Source organism: Lycorma delicatula, chromosome 13 (assembly GCF_047948215.1).
Source record: "Lycorma delicatula isolate Av1 chromosome 13, ASM4794821v1, whole genome shotgun sequence".
Taxonomy (NCBI): domain Eukaryota; kingdom Metazoa; phylum Arthropoda; class Insecta; order Hemiptera; family Fulgoridae; genus Lycorma; species Lycorma delicatula.
The window spans coordinates 20,100,931-20,122,134 of record NC_134467.1 but is presented as its reverse complement, the minus strand read 5'-3'; the positions used below and the strand labels follow the sequence as shown (position 1 = coordinate 20,122,134).

The following is a 21,204-nucleotide window of genomic DNA, read 5'->3' as shown; positions in this document are numbered from 1 at the left end:
TCATGGATTCCGTATTGACTGATTAACATCTGCGCTCTCGAATATCAATTTACGAATTAACTTAGCTTACCCTTCTTACCTTTCTTTGTTTAAAACAAGAAAGGCAGAAATCTGGAGTTATAAAGGCAGAAAGGTATAAATTCAAACCATGAAGATCGTAGGAATTTCATTAGACCAGTTAAGAGCATTTACATCCACACCATAATGTATTAACAATTTTATCCTTTCCAAATCATCTTCACAAAATTTCTAACAGCTAAGGTAATGTTGTGTTTATCGTCATCGCATATCTTGTTTACGTTCACTCCGATTGCTATAATATATTTTATAAAACTTACATTTCTTTTGCTTATTGTCGACTGTAATAAAGGTGAAAAATACCTCTGATTAAAATATCAAATACATTTCTACTTTCAAAATAATCTAATAAAACCGTATTCAATCTTTACATTTTACTTTTAGAATAAATAATATAATTTAAAATTTAACATTTTCGATTTAATTTGTTTCATTCACAACCAATAATTCAATAACCTTGTCATTACTATTTCTTTTATAAGCTTATCGTAACACATTGTCAAATATATCCTTTTAAATAGGTTTAATTATTACTTAGGTTTAATTATTATTATCATAATAATATAAGACTGTCTTTCCAATTAGCACATTTTCAAATCAGAAAAAAGAAAGTTATCTTATAACTTTCTTAAAACTCAGGTATCTTATAAACTAAGATACAGTTTCGGGATCTATAGCAGGTGATATCTTTTGCTAGCCATAACTCGCTAATGAAGCGTTTCCAGACCTATGTGTATATGAACATATTTTATTGTTTTGATAATTGGAATATGCCTGTAAAGTATTGCAGATTCCTCGTGAAACACCGTATATATATTTTTTCATATATTGATTTTTAAAATCTGCTTTCCAATATAATTTTTTCTATATCTTTACTCTAGATATAAAAAAAAATTATAAGTCATAGGTGAAATTTTGTCTGTTTAAACAAAAAGTTTGTAGATTTTTATCTACAATTTCATTTCATTTAGGACTCACTTAGAGCTTACTTTGTGTTCTTTTAGTGTAATTTTTGTCCATCTGATAGTAGCACTACACTTTTGAGTCATATAGTTGTTTGTTTTGTGCCCTTTTTATAAAGTGTTTATCATAATAATCATGTAAAATTTTTTTTTATACAATTAAATGGACTGTAATTCCATAAATTTACATAAAACATTAATTTTGGGAGGAAAAGACATTTACAGAGAAGGACAGGAAATAAAATAATTTACTTGAAACTGTATGAACTTGTATGCGACATACATTTGTTTTTATTCTATTCATTATAATATTTAAACTTTTTTTAGTTACTTACATTTTATGTGTAATGGTTATTAAAGTTTGAAATATAGAATTTCTTATACTGTTTGTAATGAAGCTACATTATTTTTACAATTAAAAAAAACTTTTATGTTTCTGTGTTTTTGTTGTAATAATCAGTGATTTTAAGATCGCATTTGTTCTGATCGCATTTTAAGCTTTTATCCTGATGATATCTTTCTATTACCCAATTAATTAAATCTAATATATGGCCGATCAATCTGGTTTAAATATTTACAAGATTTTACCGCAAATGTATACCTCCTTAAATCTTTCTTTGAATTTCAAACAACCTACCATAAAAGAGAAGCCTCTGTCTACTCCTTTCTATTTTTACTATCCCCTATGTTTCATTACAGAAGTATAGTACATTACACAAATAGTGATAAGAATTTAATTCTGAATCTTACAAACACTTTTGGTATTAGCAGTCATTTTGTGCGTGTATGAAAGTTCTCTTATTATAGTCTAATGTGCAGTTACCTTCCCTTATAGTCAAGATTCCTCTGCAATCTACCCTTAACTTCTTAAGGCAGTTTTACTTTAAATATAAAGTACAGTTTAAAGAAGGAAATTTAAATATAAAGTTACATAAAAATTTTAGGTTTTCACTTGATGTAGAACATTGCAGTGTGCTTCAGGGAAGTGTTATCAATCCCTTATTTTTTATTGGTAATTACATCTAAAGTTATTGAAAATTCTGATAAAACTTTAAAATTCTGATTTAATTTTAACTATGAATAAAACCATTGCATTGTATGTATCAGGTAATTTGTATTGTAATTTGCTCTGAAGCGCCTTAATAAAATTTTTAAGTTGTCATCATTATTAATTATTTATTATGCCTTCATATATTCTCAAATAAAATTATAATGTTTAAGTTTTGAGACTCCCTCAAAAAATCAGAACAAGTTTCTAAGATACAAAGATGGGTTATTAAATCATTATCTGGATCCCATAAGTATGGATGTGTATGGACCTACATTTAAAAAATTAAATTTCGTTATGCAACTACTTATTTTCAAAAAATAATAATATCCACCTCTATCAAATAATTCAACAGAACTGTTTTGAGAAGGATCTTCTCATATGCTTCAGTTTCTGTTTTTTAATAAACTGCTGAACCATTTGAAAAATTTTTTCAGCAATTTAATTTATCTATTTTTTTTTTTTTTTTTTTTTTGTAATTTGTTCTTATATTTATAATTTATCTTACGTTGCCATGATCTATATAATGTATTTTTTATGTTCTGATCAGAAAAATTGAATTATTTACCATTTTTGTATCGTAATTCATTCATTTACAACAAATTTTTTGCAGCTTCTAGTATCTTGATTCCATAACTTAATATTTAAGTTACTCAATCACTCCAGTAATGTTTGACTTGTGCTTTTGAGTTACTTTATTTTCAAATTGATTTCTTTCCTAGTAATAAATCAATACCTTAAAAATGTCTTATAACAATTTACATTTTTGACAAAAGAAATGTGTTTTCTCATATTCTTTTGAAAGTAATTTCACAATTTTTATATTGCTTCTTTTCTAGTAAAAATAAAAATCTGAATAGAATGTGCCCATCTTCATTGGTTAGCCAAGAAACATGTCACAATCATTCTTTATTTGTAAAAAATAACATCTGCATATATGAATCTGGAATGCAAAATTATGTTTGCGTTGCACGACATATTACTTCACCATATTTGAAAGACTTTATGATTGAAAATAAGTTATTTTATAAAAAAAATTTCTATAAAAGTGTCTAGCGTTTTTGGTGTTATGTTTAGGCAGTTGTTTGTATTTCTTCATGTATTTGATCGCCAAGACAGGACGTGTGATTAATAAGAATCCATCTACAGTTGGATAACTGGGAGAAAATATACAATACATTTTTCCATTAGGTTATTACACTGAGCTTATAACTTGCACAGTTTTATCTCCAATCTTTTTTCAAATATTTATTCAATGGAATCATTTCTAATGTCAATTCACTCTAGTATCATAACTACGTGCTGCCTCTTAATTGTGTATTAATTAGCTTGGAAAAAAATTAATTTGTTGAATAAAAACATTTTTAAATTTTGTGAACGAATTTACGTTTTGTTTGTTATTTTGAAATTGTAAAACATTTTTTATACAATTGAATTAATTTTTTAAACAAAGAAAATTACGAACCGTTAATATTTTTTCAGCTAATTAATTAATTAATTATTTTCAGTGATTAATTAACTAGAGAATGATCACTCATATGATTTGCATCGTGAATTTTCGTCTTTCAAAATCAAGTCAAGAAGTAGAACACTCGCTTATGAATCATGAATTATTAGGATTTATGAAGTTTAAAATATAAAATTGGGCCGGCAAAAGTTTTTGCATTTTCAATCAACATATTTGAGAAATTTTTTATTATATGATTGTCTTATTAAGTATATATAAAAAAATGTTTATCCAATTATTTATTGATAATTTTGTTTTGTTTTTTTTTTTTTTTTATATATTAAAAAAGTTCTATCATTTAGTTACAATATATTAGTAGCGCAGGAAGAAAATGTTTAACGGTGTATATTTTCGTGTTTGAGAAAATGAAATATGAAAAATATATAACAATTATTATCTCGCCTTTCCTATATATCTGTACCTTTTAGATTCGGATAATGTATTTTTGAAGAATTATAAATAAATAAATAAATTGTTGATTTTCGATTTTTTATATTTTCGATTAACGGCAAACTCTCGCCGAAACCTTAACAGTTTTATTGTTTTGGTTATCTTGTAAAAAACCGCTAGATATGTATAAAAAATAGAATATTTTAAACATAGAATTTATAATCAACATATGAATTATTCTGAACTGTAATTAATCATTGACGAGTTATCTAAATCAAAATAAGGAACTCCACTAATTTTGCAAGTAAGCTTATACACTTAGTTGAAACTTTATTATCAGTTGGTATGTTTTAGGAAAACCGACAGAACCAACTGTTTAGGGTACTTCTGTATTAATCTCGTTAACAATGATTTAACACATATTTAACTAATAACTATCATATTCTTGGAATTTTGTGTGGTATGATATTAATAAATGGAGGGATGTCTTAATCGATACTCGACATTTAATTAAATATCTCAAAAGTTTTCTTTTATTGTCCAATAATGTATAAAGTAATTTATAAATTAGAAAATAAATCAACTTACTGGTTAGTTAATTAATTAAGATATTTATTTAAATGTCGATTATCGGCATGCCTTCAGTGTATTAATGTAGATAATACAAAATTCCAAGCATGATCGTTGTCTGTTAATAAATAAAAGCCAACCTAATCAGTGATATAACAACAATCAACTTGAGCTCTTAAAAAAATCCTAAATAATCATCCTTTGATCTAAACAAATTATTTATATATATCAAATGACGAACAAACTCAGAACATGTAATATTAAAAAGACTAACTTTTAAAGATGTTTAATAAACATTTACGAAACGTAATGAAAGTGTAAAAAAACATGATAATTTTAATAGATTAATTGTAGGTGAAATAATTTCAACTTTAGTGGATGTAACAGGTTTAATAAAATTGAGTTAAATAAAAGATTTAAATGAAACAAATATTGTAGATAAAAGACGTTCTAAAACTGGTGTAAAATAACATTTACTAAGAATTAAATGTTATTAGAAATATAAAAAAAAAACTGAATTTAAATCGTTAGGCTCTTAGGAATGACTTGCTGAGAAAGGTCCCAAAGAACATATTTTTAATACTCAATTCGATTGAATATGACGTTATAAAGGTTTAAGTATATTAACGTCAAGCGACATGAATTAGAACTGGGCAAATATAATTTCTTTATTTTATACAAAAAAACTTGAATCGCTGATAAATTATATTCTTGGTCGTTACAAAAGATCGTTCCTAAATTTGAGTTTTACCGACTATTATTCAGTTAATAAAATTGCCGTACAAGATAACACTAATATTTATTTATATCTGTGAGAATGATAGAAAAGATAATACAAAAAGTACAAATTTGCGTTTATTATTAAAAAAAAAAATAAACAAATTAATAATAACCTTTATTTCTCGATCGAGGGAAATAATTCATTCGATAGTTTGATTGCAGAAAGAACACTCGATGTAATTCGATATTTCAATAATCAAAATGTTTAAATAAATGTGTTGTATTTGTGAGGTTATAACTTTTAGTCTTACACGTGTGCAGTAATAATAACTTATGGTAGTAATTTTAGCAGGTACGTAAGTTTATCGTAAAGTTTGTCAATATTAATAGTTTTTTCATAAAATGTATATTGGTTAAGTTGGTTCTTTGTGGAAACAATAAATAAATGCTATTAACATGAGGCGATAACGCAATCACTGTATACATATACAAACCACTGTGCAGTATAGTAGTAAAGACCGTGATCGTTTATGATTTTTTTATATTTTGGTAAAAACTTGATTTCAGCCGTATTTGTTGATTGGAGGTTAGTTAATGATGATCGTGGTCAAATAATTTAATTTTTTGTGTAATCTCGTGCAATAATTAGATTGATTATAAGGATGGAGAATCAGCTTATTTTTATGTCATTTCTTAAGCTATTTTTTGCTTGTCCTGGTGCAAACAGTTTTTTTTTTATTGTTTCAAAGCTTATTTAATATGTCACATTTACATATTTATTTATATGTCACATTTTCCTTATAATAAGGAAACAAAAATTACACATGCTATAATAAAATCTTTTTCACCAAGCACATACAGTTAGCAATTGTGAAGGACAGTCATCACTACTAGAACAATAGAATAAAAAAACAGGTGATGAACCATTGTAAAAAAAAAAGTAGAAAAGTATATATATCAAATTTGAAATTGAGTCAAATAGGTAATGCACAATACTCGCATCCAGTATAACTTTAGACGCATTAAGATCCCATAGGGGCACGTTAATCCTGAATGTACTGTCAGTTTTACCTTTTAATGTCATCCCCCTTGTCTATTAGGTTTACTGTGAAGTGATTTGTGTTGTAGTTAAGCCGAAGTTTTTTACTTTGAACTTAAATATTGTAGCTCCTCCCACATAGACTAATCCTAAATAATCTTAGATCTCTTTGTTTTTTGTAAACCAAGGTGCTTCTATTATACACCTTGCCATCTTATTCTGAAACCGCTGTAAGATGTTGAGATTACTTTTGCTTATGGTGCCCCATAGGTCCAGATAGATTTTTGAATTGTTGAATATAATCAGCTTATTAGACAAAAGACGAAAAGGTCTGCCTAACAATTAGAATGTTTCCTTGAACTTTATCTTAAGTTGCCTTCTCTTCTCTCCACATTATTGGAGATCAAGACCCAAGTAACACACTCAATTTGTGGAATTACAATGCCATCAAGGTGAACCTGTGACTGCTCGTGGGCAGTTCTCTCTTCTCATCATGAATGTTGCGTCGTTTCATTTTGCTTGGTTAATGTATATTCTCCTTGTACTCGACTATCTGTTGATGAAATCCAACTGAAGTTGTAGGCTGTTTGATGTTATTGTTGGGCCGGCAACACTTGTGAGGACAGCTATTTCATCCGCAAAGCAAGCAACAGTATTCTGAACTGTTGCTTGGAAGGTCTGTAGTCGGAAGGTCTGAAGGAAGAGTGGAGTATAACACAGACTCCAAGACAGAACCCTGAGGATTTTCTGACTTAATTTTGAACAACCTGGACAACTCCTGGTCATGTTTCACCTGAAAGAAGCATCCTTCTAGGTAGCCACATAAAATAAGGTAATATGTTTGAGGAAGGCTCACCTTTAATTTGAAAAAAGACCAGGGTGCCCAACCTTTTCCAAGGCCTGTTAAATGTCTTAATTCTAAGAAATAGCCAGCTTTTATTTTTCTGTTTGTGTTTCTTAACCTGTACATATTAGAATGTGTAGAATTACATTTTATTGAATGTAGATAAAATGATAACTGAGGTTGTGTTGGCTTCCCCTCCAATTTAAGTGAAACTTGAAATAATGATGTTTCCTCAAAATTAATAATAAAAGAGAAATTAGTAGTTGCAAAAGAATTATACTCATCATATGCCAGCCGGAAGTTGGGTAATTGTAACTTTGCATTACAATAACCGCAAAATTTGTGAAGATAGATGGAAGAAACATTCCAGAACAGAATTTTTCACAAAAAATTACTGTTACTGTTAAACATGTAAAAATATCACTAATTTGTGATTTTTTCAAAATTACAATTAAACATTTGTTTCTCAAAAAATCTTTGTTTAAAAAATGTAGTCTTTGAATACAATGGATATAAGATATAATAAAAATTCTCAACAAAATAAAGAATGAACAACGTTTATAAATTCATTATTATTTGCAAACTTTGACATGACCTAACACTACTGACCTGTCATTTACTTTCCCCAGCTACAAAGCAGTATATGCTGCTGTTCCAGCTTCAACTGTTAACAAGAAATTTTATTCATTGATCAACCATTCTCCATTGATGATTTGATAATTTCATTTTTCCAAGTCATTAATAACATAGGCCTGAGGTATCATGTAAACATTCCATTTTAAAACTACCTGTAAGCCTTGATACATAACTTAAAACCAACAATTTTACGATCTTAAAATACAGCATTATTTTAGATTATTTTGAAGTTTTTAAACCAATTTAGTTTTAAAATTTAAAAATTATATAAAAAAAAAAAAAAGTTGCAAAAAATTTCCAAAAACTGTATAGATTTCTTTGACTTGCCCTAAAATTTGATTCTATGAAATAAAATTTAAAATATTTTTCTCTTACGCTTATTAAATTCAAACCTCAAACTAAACAAATTAAAAAGATAATTTACAATAATTAAATTTAAGTATGAAAATAATTAAATTTAAGTATGAAAATAATTTAATTTAGTTTTTGAAAGTCGTAAAATTTTTGAAAAAAATTAAATGTGTAAAAAAGAATTCATATTTTTGTTGTTTTTTTTTTAATAAAAAGAAATTTATGTACTGTGAAGATAAAAAGCTGATAACAAAATTGTAGCACTTTGCCATCACGCGGGTAGGGAAAGTGCTTGAACTGTGGGTTGTTTCTGATGGACAGCTTACACACACAACTTAATATAAAATATATATCATTTTATTTAAATGTAATATTTTTTCGTTTATTTAATTCAGTGATTCTAACTAACTAAAGCGCGCGCGCATACCGTAATTAATTCGCTCGGGTATGCCAGTACTAGCGGCGATGTTTGGCACTAACTAAACTAATGTGATTTCACAACTTACATTGAAAAAATGTTGATAATTGTGAGCTTGAACTACCTCAGCTTAAATATCTCATATATTGGAATATGATGGACAATCGAACTGGTACAAAACAGAAAAACATATAGTAGTCTTTGGAAAGGTTAGTTTAGTTTGCCGGCGTCCGTGGCGCGAGTGGTAGTGTCTCGGCCTTTCATTCGGAGGTCCCGGGTTCGAATCCCGGTTAGTCGTGGCATTTTCACACGCAACAAAACTTGTCATTTATCTCATCCTGTGAAGTAATACCTAACGGTGGTCCAGAGGTTAAAAAAAAGGGTTAGGTTAGGCCACTATTTCCATATAGTTTTTTCACTTGTTTTGTTCAAATCCAGTACCAATAGGAGGACCCACCGGGTTGGTCTAGTGGTGAACGCGTCTTCCCAAATCAGCTGATTTGGAAGTCGAGAGTTCCAGTGTTCAAGTCCTAGTAAAGCCAGCTATTTTTACACGGATTTGAAAACTAGATCGTGGATACCGTTGTTCTTTGGTGGTTGGGTTTCAATTAACCACACATCTCAGGAATGGTCGAACTGAGAATGTACAAGACTATACTTCATTTACACTCATACATATCATCCTCTGAGGTATTATCTAAACGGTAGTTTCCGGAGGCTAAACAGGAAAAAAAAAATATATATATATATATATATATATATAGTACCAATAGGAGGACCCAACAAAATCGACAAAGCGAAATTAGGAAAGAAAAAATATAATAGTTAACAGTTTAACAGTTCTTCATCTATTATATTTTTTAATAAGGAAGAGATGGGTTTTTGGTTGTATTGAGCAAGAAACAAAAGCAGTAGTATTATTGGTTACTGTTGCAACACATGGACACACCACGTCTTATTGCATACCATATAAAAGTATATTTTTTCTGACATATAATGGTTTGCAACATGAGGGTTACCAACATTTAGCGGTGAACCACAAATATAATTTCATACATCCGGACATGGGAGCTCATACACAGACAATTGAGCATATGTGGCAAGAAGTGTGTTCAAGCATTCCTTGGTACAGAAATTGTAAGCACCACTTGCACGGGCATCTCTAATTGTTAGCATCTCACGGGCACGAGCAGAGTTCTTTTTCAAAAGAAAATACAAGGAACTATACAAGACCCAAGTTCTTTAGTATGGCATTTCAGCCTAGATCCCAGAAACTCAAATTGTTTCTTTGACGAATTCAAGTCCTGAACAAGGTCATTAATTCACCTTGAGTTATCACAGGAAGAGGATTCTGTTTCCAAGATAGTACCTTTATGTTGAACTTCATACTTCGATTCAATTTCTAATGTAAGATATTGGAATTTTGGTACAAATGAGTCCTCACCCTCACCATAAGGCCATCGGCCTTATACCAGATGGTACATTTGGGTACTGTACTTGTGTTTGCATTTACTACTTCTTCATTTTACTTTTTAATACAGAAATAACAATTCGACAGATAGTGCTGTGCTTCACACTACACTATCGGTATGGCAAAACTTACATTTACTTATGGTCAAGTATATCAGATGTTTGACGCAGGTTGAACAGCAGATGTGATAACCAGTATATATTTTGATATCAAACTTTAAGCCAAAATATAGTTCATAACTTTTACTGTACTCTGTACTTTTATGTATATAGAAATTGCTAAAAAAATAATATAAAATTTCGCAAAATCAATACCTCAAAAAAATTATCAAACAAAAACTTTCAATCATATGAAAAAAGTCATATACATTACTTTTAAAAATACAACATTTACTGAGGTCACATGCTACAGTTCAGATAGGCACGAAATCTACTGTGTATTGACATGTGTTTTTTGTAAAATTGTATTTTACTTATTCCATTTACTGACAACTATTTAGGATCTCATTTGACTTGTGTATTACATTATTCATACTTTAATTACATATCGTCTCGTTTAATCATTGTATTAACAATTTTCTTTTTTTTCAGATTTGAAAATGTGCTGATTGGAAGATAGTCTTATGTTATTGCCCTATAGAAAAAAAATAATTAAACCTATTTAAAAGGATATATTTGACAATGTGTTACGATAAGCTTATAAAACAAATAGTTAGTAATGATATTGACAAGGTTGTTGAATTATTGATTGCGAATGAAACTGAAATTAAATCAAAAGTAACAAATTTTAAATCATATTATTTATTTTATAAAGTAAAAAGTAAAGAAATGATTACGGTTTTATTAGATTATTTTGAACGTAGAAATATATTTGATATTTCCAATATTTTAACATCGATTATTAATGTTGCAATTATGAACGGAATGGGTATAGATATGATACAACAATTGATCGATAAAGGTGGAAATGTTAATAATACTGACATGAGAGGTATTTCACCTTTGTTACAGTCTGTAGTAAGCAAAAGAAGTGTAAGCTTTATAAAATATATTATTGAAATCGGAGCAAATGTGAACGAGATATGCGATGACGATAAAAATACAATCTTACAAATTATGATACAGATTTTATTGTTGAATTGATTCGTAATGGTGCATGTGTTAATGAAACTTATGTTACTTATGACGCGATTAATTCAGATCTGAATTCTAATCCCCTTTTAATGGCTATGGAACTTAAAAGAAGCAAGGAAATTATCTCAGCCCTTATTGACTATCAGGCAGATGTAAATTGGGTCGGTAGAAATGAAATAACACCTTTAATGTGCGCAATAAAAAATAATTACAAAGTCGATATAATTCATAGATTGATAAGTGAGGGTGCTAAGATTAATACGCATGATTGTTGTGGATTAACACCATTAATGTATGCGATGAAAATAAACTATAAGGAAATTATCAGAAGACTGATTTATTCAAGAGCAAATGTAAATGAAATCGATAGCGAAGGACGATCTTGTTTATTATATGCGGTTATGTATACTAATGATGTAGAAGTAATTAATTTATTAATCGATAAAGGTGCCGATTTAAGTAAACTAAACAATCATCATGATGAGTTACTGTTTTCTATAAATCTTATGAAGCGTAGTTATAATAATAGTTATACATTTAAAATAATAGAAAATTGCGAAGTATCTCGCCAGAAAATATTTTTAAATTATTTAGTCAGATTAAATATGAATAAAAAAATTATTTTTGATGCTATTTGTAGAGGTGCTGATGTTAATGCAGTAGATGAAGACGGAGATTCACCTTTAATTAACGCTGTTATTAATAAATGTGATCGTGAAGTCATTATTAAACTTATAGAAAGCGGAGCTGATGTGAACGTAAAAGATAAAGATGGTGTACCAGTATTAAGGTATGCAGCTTTTTCCTCTGACTATAAAGAACTCATGAAAATTCTAGTTCATTACGGTGCTAACATTAATATACAGAATAATGAAGGGGAAACAGTTTTAATGTATTTATTGCGGTTTAATTGGGGAAAAGAGTTGGTTAGTAATGTTATTGAATTAGGAGCTGATGTGAATTTAAGGAATAATCATGGTGAGACACCTTTAATGGTTGCCATTTATTCTTTATTTGAGTATTTTATCCCTGATTTGGGGATTATTACCTTGCTGATTAAAAATGGTGCCAATGTAAATGATACTGATAACGAAGGTTATTGTCCTTTAATACACGCATTGTTAAATAAATGTCGTGGTAACGATAACATTTTTCGTATACTTTTGGATTGTGGTGCGGATTTGGGTAATTATCTAGAAAATTTTGGTAACAGCAAAGTTCCATTAAGTCGTGCTATAGGTAGGAATAGAAATGTTGAGAAAGTAATTGAAGTGTTAAGGTATAAGGAAGATATCTTTGAAGTCGATAGATGTGGAAACATATTTTTAGAAGATTTAGTAAAATTTTATAAATATAAAGAACTTGCCCTTACCATGTTGCGTGATCATATTGACGTTTTAAAGAAAGATTCAAAGATTATAAATAAAATCGTAAGCAATGCTGTGGATGCAGAGTTTATGGATAAACTTATTAATTTGTTTAGCATCGATATCAATAATGTAGACAGAGAAGGAAAGACGCCATTAATGTATGCCGTTATTAAAAACAGAGGTGGAACATTAATTAATATGATGATAGAAAAAGGGGCACATCCTAACTGGTCAGATCATGATTTAAATACACCCCTTCATTTTGCTAATTCAGAAGATGTTATAGATACATTAATTATATGTGGTAATGCAGATATTAACGCTAAAAATGCTTTTTATGAGACTCCATATGAATACGCTTCACATCACTATACTTCTGTGCAAACTCTTAAGGCATTTATTAAACATTTAGTTTTAATATCTTCAGAAGAAAGTATCAAAGAATCAAAGGAGTACTCTAAATACAATTATCATATTAATGAATGTAAAACCAATTTGGATGAAATGAAGCGTACAAATATAATTAATGATTTATCATATTACAGATTTTGTGGTAAATTATCTAAGCATGAGAAAAAACTTATTTCAGAATCTGAAGCTCTTTATAATTATAACAAGAATGAAATTGAAAAATTTTGTTGTTATCGCAGTATAATCATTATGAAAATAAAAATGTATAAAATGAATATCATAAAAAGAAAATTATTGAAAAATTTAGAAAATTTAATCATTGACAGTATTTGTGAGAAGGAAAATGAAGACCCATATAATGAAGATAGATTACATATATTGAATAACTGTGATGATGGAACTTCACACTTTACGTCTGAATACATTTCTCTTGGTTTCGATAACTTGCATTGTGTTTCTAAGTATTTAAGTTGTATGCAAATTATTAAACTATTTCTTGTTTCAGTGAAGGGTAACACATCTGTTTAGATATTTCAGATTAAAATTGCTGTGAAAACTAAACAGAACTTAGTTTTTATGTAATTTCTAGTCTGAATAAAAATTTGTTACAAAATCTGACCCAAATCACTAGGAACTGATTACTTGTTCCAGTTATTAACAAAAGATGACTTCACTCATTCTACTAACCAACCATTATTAAGGAAATGTTATTTTTGAACTTTGAATATTTTCATTCGCTGCAGTTTACTTGCATTTGCTAAATATAATGTGGTAATCGCTTAATGTATAAAGTAAAATTCAAGCTTAACTCAAATTTATAAAGAAACCACATTTTATTAGCAAGTTATTGTCATATATTGAACAATTGTGATTTTCTCAAGTATTTATAACTATTGTGATGACAGGTTGTTGCCTCGTCATCTGACTGATTGTTATTTGTTTTACACAATTATCTGTCCATTAACAGTCAATGTAAACGATACAGTTGAAAGAATTTATTTGTCAATTAGCAGACCCAGCAGTGCTTCGCTATTGCTAGATTTGACTGTATATATATATATATATATATATTAAATGAACACAATTGAAAGTTTGATAAAACGTTAACAATATGAACATTACGGAATTTCATAAAATTTAGCCTTTTTCCTTTCCCCATTTCTCTTTCCCTTGTTTCCTTTTCCCTCTTCCTCTTTCTCCCCTTTTTTCCCCATTTCCTTTTCCTATTTTTTCTTTTCCACTTTTTCTTTTTTCCCTTTTTCAATTTTTCCGTTTCTCCCTTTTTATGTGCGTAAATTGGTGCAAAGTTTTTTAGTCTATAGTGGACACATATCAGAAACATTGAAGTGGAATCATAAAATATTTAGTGTAGCATCTATTACTTTTACATCCAATAGAAAACGCTGTTTTTTTAAAAAAAGACTGTTTTTACCTGTAACAGGTGTGACATCTTAGGTATATAAAAACACGTGTGGTATTTGTATGCATTGTGTCAAAGTTTCAAAGCAATCTGTGAAGAACTTTAAGAGATTTAAGATTTTGAATGAACGAGCATTTACATTTTTATTTATATAGATATATGGAAAATGTTAGTATATGGATATCTAATTATCAAAGATCAGAATTTATTAAGTACTAAAAATGTTTATTACATTTTCCAGAATTTTAAAACTCTAGAAACATTAATTAACTTATATGCATGATTTTGATGATTTTTTTTTTAAATAGGACAAATTCTTGATCTGTTATGTGTAGAAATGTTATCATAAAATAATTCACATTAAATTAAAAAAAATAAAATAACAAGGAAACATTATTTTTGTTAATTTTTCTGGCTGAGAGAAAACTGGCAAACAAAAACCGTCTCTACACAACATAGAGCAAAATTTTCTGTTTATTTTGTTTAAAGAATTAAGTTACTAGCATAAATCATATCTGAGGTAAAGTGTTTCTCATAAATCATGTTTATTTTTACCCCCACCCACAATTTTAGGAGTTTATAAATCAGAAATGGATATGATTTTTTGTAGCATAATTTCCATTTAGATACCAGTTCAAATCAGAACAGCAAAAGATTCCCAAAAACCAAAAATAAAAATTTGGGTTGGTACTTCCTAAAGTAGTTTGCAGTATTATGATTTTTGTTACATGTTTAAAAAACAGTTCATAATTTTTGTTTGGTTTTGGGTTAGCGATGTTTTTATCAAAAATTTGTTTTGGAATTTTAACATTGTCATTTAGAGGGACTGGTATGTGGGCACGGCCATACTTTGTACTAGCTGAACTGGCACGTAGAAGTATAGTGTTGATGTAGTTCACTGTTTGCCACACATCTTGCAAATAATTATGTGATAATGTGTTAACCCTATGGGTCATCCATGATTTCACTTTATTTATGTACTTATTTACTATATACTGCGCTTGTTTTTTTATAGTTTTATTGTTTTTATTCTACTCATTATAATTATACCTTTTTTAGTTACATTTTATATATAATGTTTATTAATTTTTGAATTATAAAATTTCTTGTACTGTTTGTAATGAAGTTATAGTGTTTATTTTCCAATAATGACCGATTTTAAGTTCACATTTATTTGTTTTATATATTTGTCTACAGCTTTTATCCTGACGATATCTTTCCATTACCAAATTAATTAAATCTATTTATAGTAATAAGTGGTCGATCAATTTGGTTTAAATTTTACAAGATTTTACCACAACTGTCTACTTCCTTAAACCACCTTTGAATTTCAATAACTTATCATAAAAGGGGAGCCTCTGTCTACCCGTTTGGTTTTACTATAACCTATGTTTCATTACAGTTATGTATAGTACATTACACAAATACCGATCAAAATTAAATTCTGAATTTTATAAACCTTTTTTCTATTAGCAGACATCTTATTTGTGCATGAAAGTTCTCCTAGATTATTACAGTGTACTGTGCAGTTACCCTCCCCTTCAGACGAGATTCCTCTGCAATCTATCCTTAACTTCCTGAAAGGAGTTAAAACTTGTTCTCTAAAAGTACAGTTTAATTAAATATAAAGTCATTAACCTACCGGGTTGGTCTGGTGGTGAACGCGTCTTCCCAAATCAGCTGATTTGGAAGTCGAGAGTTCCAGCGTTCAAGTCCTAGTAAAGCCAGATATTTTTACACGGATTTGAATACTAGATCGTGGATACCGGTGTTCTTTGGTGGTTGGGTTTCAATTAACCACACATCTCAGGAATGGTCGAACTGAGAATGTACAAGACTACACTTCATTTACACTCATACATATCATCCTCTGAAGTATTATCTGAACGGTAGTTACCGAAGGCTAAACAGGAAAAGAAAGAAATATAAAGCTGTTTACGATCGCTTAGACTTTTCATACCGACCATAAATAAACAGGTTTAATTTTCTTAACAATTTGCATCATTGGTATAATATAATTTATATAAAAACAGATTATCTACTTACCAACAATTCTGAGTATTAATTATACGAGCGCTTTCGGATTATTCCTCCATCATTAGGGATTACTGATTAATTATGAATTTTATAGTTGTGTAGATAAATTTTTATAAGTAGAAATTAAAATTAACTGGTGCATAGCAGCTGTAAACATCTTACTGACAAGACGTTTTTTTTTACCGAATTGTTTTAATTATTGACAGCCAACTGTTATGAACATAATAATTTTAAGTTTTATTTTCATTTTAATTTTTCTTTAAAATTTATATGCACAGCTGTAAATTTCGTAATTAATCCGTAATCCCTGATGATGGAGGAATAATCCAAATTTGCCTGGATAATTATTACTCACAATTGTTGGTAAGTAGATCTATTTTTATTTATACACTGCATTGTGCTTCAGAGAAGTGTTATCGATCCCTTGTTTTATATTTGTTATTAATGATGCCTTAAAATCTAAAGCCATTCTTTGTAACCCTTTTCACAGACTACATAACTGTACCAATATCTGAGGATAATTATTTAAAAGTTATTGAAAATTCTGATAAAAAATATTCATAGGGTTAATTATATTCATCCAACTTTAAATACAGATAAAACCATTGCATTGTATTTACCAGGTAAACGTAGCATTGCTGATTGCATGAATAGAATTTATATTAATGGTTTTACTGCATAATTTCTAGTGGGACAATCAAATTGATTTAATAATCAAATAATAATTTGATTATTATTATTATTGATAATTTGTGATCTATATAATGTTTTTCTATGTTTTGATCAGAAAAACAGATTTATTTACCATTTTTTTATCGTAATTCATTCATTTTAATATAATAATCATAGTACTTATATTTTGCAGCTTCTGGTATGTTATGATTACATAACTTAATTTTTAATTCCTTTCTATCCCCCCAGTAATATTTGAGTTATACGTGAGTTACAACAAATTGATTTTTTCCTAGTAATAAATCCATGCCTTAAAAATTTCTTGTAACAATTTATATTTCTGACACAAAAGAAATATGTCATCCTTTTGAAAGTAATTACGTTCTAAAATTTCTTCCACAATTCTTGTATTGCTGCTTTTCTATTAAAATTAAAAAGGCTGAACAGAATGTGCACATCTTCATTGGCTGGCCAAGAAAGATGTGTCACAATCATTATTTATTTGTTAAAAATAACTGAATCTATGAATCCAGAATGCAAAATTATGTTTGCATTACAAGACATATTACTTGGAAGCATATTGAAGGATTTTATGATTTGGTTATTAAAAAAAAATTTTCTTATACAGAAAATATATTACTATAAAAGTGTCTAGCTTTTTCTGGTTTTATTTTTAGGCAGTTGTTTTATCTTGTTCATGTATTTGAAGCATAAAAATTTGATCACCAAGGCAGGATGTGTTGTTAATAAGAATCCATCTATGGTTGGATAGCTGGGAGACAATATACAATAGATTTTTCCATTACGTTATTATATATATAGCTTATATATATATATATAGCTTATAACTTTCACAGTTTTATCTCCAATTTTTTTTTTCAAATTTATTCAATGGAAAATTTTAAAGACGCTCAGGATGATGTTTCTGAGAGAATTATAGTGAATGGTACTGTCATCTACTTTAAAAAATATATATTATACAATTTTTAGTAGCTTATAACTTAGTAGTTTATATTGATGCAGTTGCTTTTAAGTAGGGCGAAAGATTTAGCGTCTACTATGAATTACAACTGAACGTTGTGAATAACTGCAGTCATAAGTAGAATTAAAAGACTTTTGACAAAAATTGCTGTATAATTTTTCTCTTTAGTGTGGAAATAAGTACGTACCTTTAAATTAGAATGATTAAAAGACCTTTGACATTTACTTGTTTTATTTTCTATGTGTATTAAGTTGAACCCTTAATTAAATTAGTACTAGATGTAAAACTCCTTTGACAAACATTAAACAGATAATTTTTCTTGAAGACTTCTGGCAAAAGATACATATATATTTTTTCTCGTTTTTATTTATATTAGTATCGATTCAAATTAAAATTGTGATTAAATTATTTCTCACAAGTTACAAGTATAATTTTTGTCTTTGTTAAGCATAATCAGTGCATTTTTAAATCATAAAATACTTTTGGTGAAAGTTACAATCATACTTTTTTATTTAGTAAAGAAGTTAATCTTTTTCTTTAAATAATATCTACATTTGAATCTTTTCTCACAAATAATCACAAACCAACTTTTTTCTTTTCTGTAAATTTAACTTGTTTTCCCTACTTATATTCTGTACTAAATTTGTTTGTCGTTACATCAACAATCGTACACTTACATTCAGTGGATTTATCTTTTATAATTCTATCATATCAGCATTATGTACAATCTATATGTAATACGATCATTATGTGATCTATATTATTAATAAATGGAGACATGTCTTAAGTACCAATATTCTACATTTAATTAAATATCTTAATTTACTAACCAATAAGTTTTCTTTTACTGTACAATAATGTATAAAAACAATTTAGAATTATTAAATTACAAAAAAAAAAAACAACTTACTTATTGATTAATTAATTAATTAATTAATATTTAAATGTGTATTATTGGCATGCCTTCAATTTATTAGTAATACAGGTAACACAAAATTCCAAGAATATGAAAGTTGTAAAAAAATAAAAGCCAATGTAATCATTAATATAATCTAGAGATCTAAATAAGTATACTTAACAATCATCCTTTGATCCAAACTAATTATGCACATATATCAAATGACGTTCTGATTATCACATATATCAGAACATGTAATAGTAAAAAAACTAAACGTTTAAAAAATTTGAATATACATTTAGATATAAAGTGTAATGAAAGTTAAAAAAAGATTATATAATTTTAATTTTAAAAAAAATCAGACAAATTAATTATAACGTTAGTCGATATAAGAATAAAATCGAGTTAAACGTTTTAAATTAAATTAATATTGTAGGTAAAAGACATTCTAAAACTGAAGTAAAAGAACATTTACAAAGAATTAAATGTTATAAATGACTCGTTGAAACGATCCCAAAGAACCCCCCTTTTATTACTCAATTCGTCTGAATATGTTACTACAAAAGTTAAAGTATAAAAATATTAACGTCAAACCATATGAATTAGAACCCAGCAAATATAATTTCTTTATTTTATTAAAAAAAAACCTGTTTCGCTGGTAAATTACATTCTTGGTCATTAAAAAAGATTGTTCCTAAATTTGAGTTTTCCCGACCCGTTTGCAGTTAATAAAACTGCTATACAAGACAGTAACATTAATATTTCATCTGTGAGAATGATAGAAAAAATAAATATATATATCTGTACTTTTTATAAAGTACAAATTTGCATTTGTTTACCATTAAACAAATTAATAATAACCTTTATTTCTCGATCGAGAAAAATAATTTATTCGATAGTTTGAATTGTTTAAATACGTGTGTTGTATTTGTGAGGTTATAACTTTTAGTCTTACACATATGCAGTAACACGTTATGGTAGTAATTATAGCAGGTACGTAAGTTTATCGTAAAGTTTGTGGTTAATTTTGTTTATTATTTTGAAATCAATAAATAATTACTATTAACGTGAGAGGATAACGCAATTAATGTATACATATATAAACCACTGTGCAGTATAGTAGTGATGATTTTTTTTATATTTTGGTAACAAAACATGATTTCCGTCATATTTTTGATTCGAGGGTAGTTAATGATAAATATGGTCAAATAATTTAATTTTGTGCAATCTCTTGCAATAATTGGATTGATTTTGAGGATGGAGAATCAGCTTATTTTTACGTCTGTTAAGCTATTTTCTCTATTCTGGTGCGCAGATATTTGAATAATTCGTTTCTAAGTTTTCTTTCTTACTTTTTCAAACCTTATTTAATATCTGTTACACTTACATCTGTGGATCACATTCTAAAACACATGATAAGGAGTCCTCACCAAACTATTCAAAAATTACGTATAAGTAAAAAAAAACCTTTCCGCTAGGCACATACAATTAGCAATTATGAATGACAATAAACATTACTGGAACAGTAGAATAAAGAAAAGGTCATAAACCACTGTAAAAAACAATAGTAAAAAAGTGCATTTAATAAATTTGAAATTAAGTTGATTAGATAATTCACAATACAACGTCAGACATAACCTTAGACGCATTAAGAACCTTTGGTCTAGAACATGCAGCGTTTTACCTTAGTGTCATCCCCTTTGACTAGTAGGTTTCCTTTGAAGTTATTTGTGTGGTAATTAAGCTGAATTTTTTTACTTTGAATTGTAGTTTGTACGCTTCACCTCCTCCTACACAGACTGTAATCCTGGATCTCATTGCTACTTGTAAACCAAGGTGCTTCTGTTATACACCTTACTAACTTATTCTGAAATCACTTTAAGATGTCGACATTACTTTTGCTTACGGTTCCCCATAGGTACCTCATACTCATTGCCATAATTACTGAGCCAAATACATTAATAATCTGTTATCATTCATTCCCTTCGAAATTCAGGTGTTTTTCAGCTCTGCAATTCATACCATTATTCTTTTGACTGTAATGGCTGGCTATTTAATGAACATCATTACTTTTTGAGAAAGCAACTCTGTACTTTAGTTGCTTTATATACACCACAATCATAAGAAAAACAGGGACAGAATAGGTAAAGTAGTAGAGCATGGTATCCATCTCTTTAGTGAAATAGTTCAATATAATTCACCACATAAAAATCTATAATCTATTTTTGTAATTAAAAATTTTTCTCT

General features: G+C 28.2%; 1 protein-coding gene across 1 annotated transcript in view; it reads left to right on the top strand.

Annotated features, from left to right (window-relative positions):
- LOC142334030 (uncharacterized) overlaps positions 1-21,204 on the top strand; it is a 44,563-nt gene that overhangs the window by 1,500 nt on the left and 21,859 nt on the right. The window contains exon 2 of the mRNA XM_075381697.1: positions 10,625-13,470. Coding sequence (XP_075237812.1) covers positions 11,257-13,470 — 2,214 coding nt within the window. The 5' untranslated portion in view covers positions 10,625-11,256. The remainder of the gene's footprint in view (positions 1-10,624; positions 13,471-21,204) is intronic.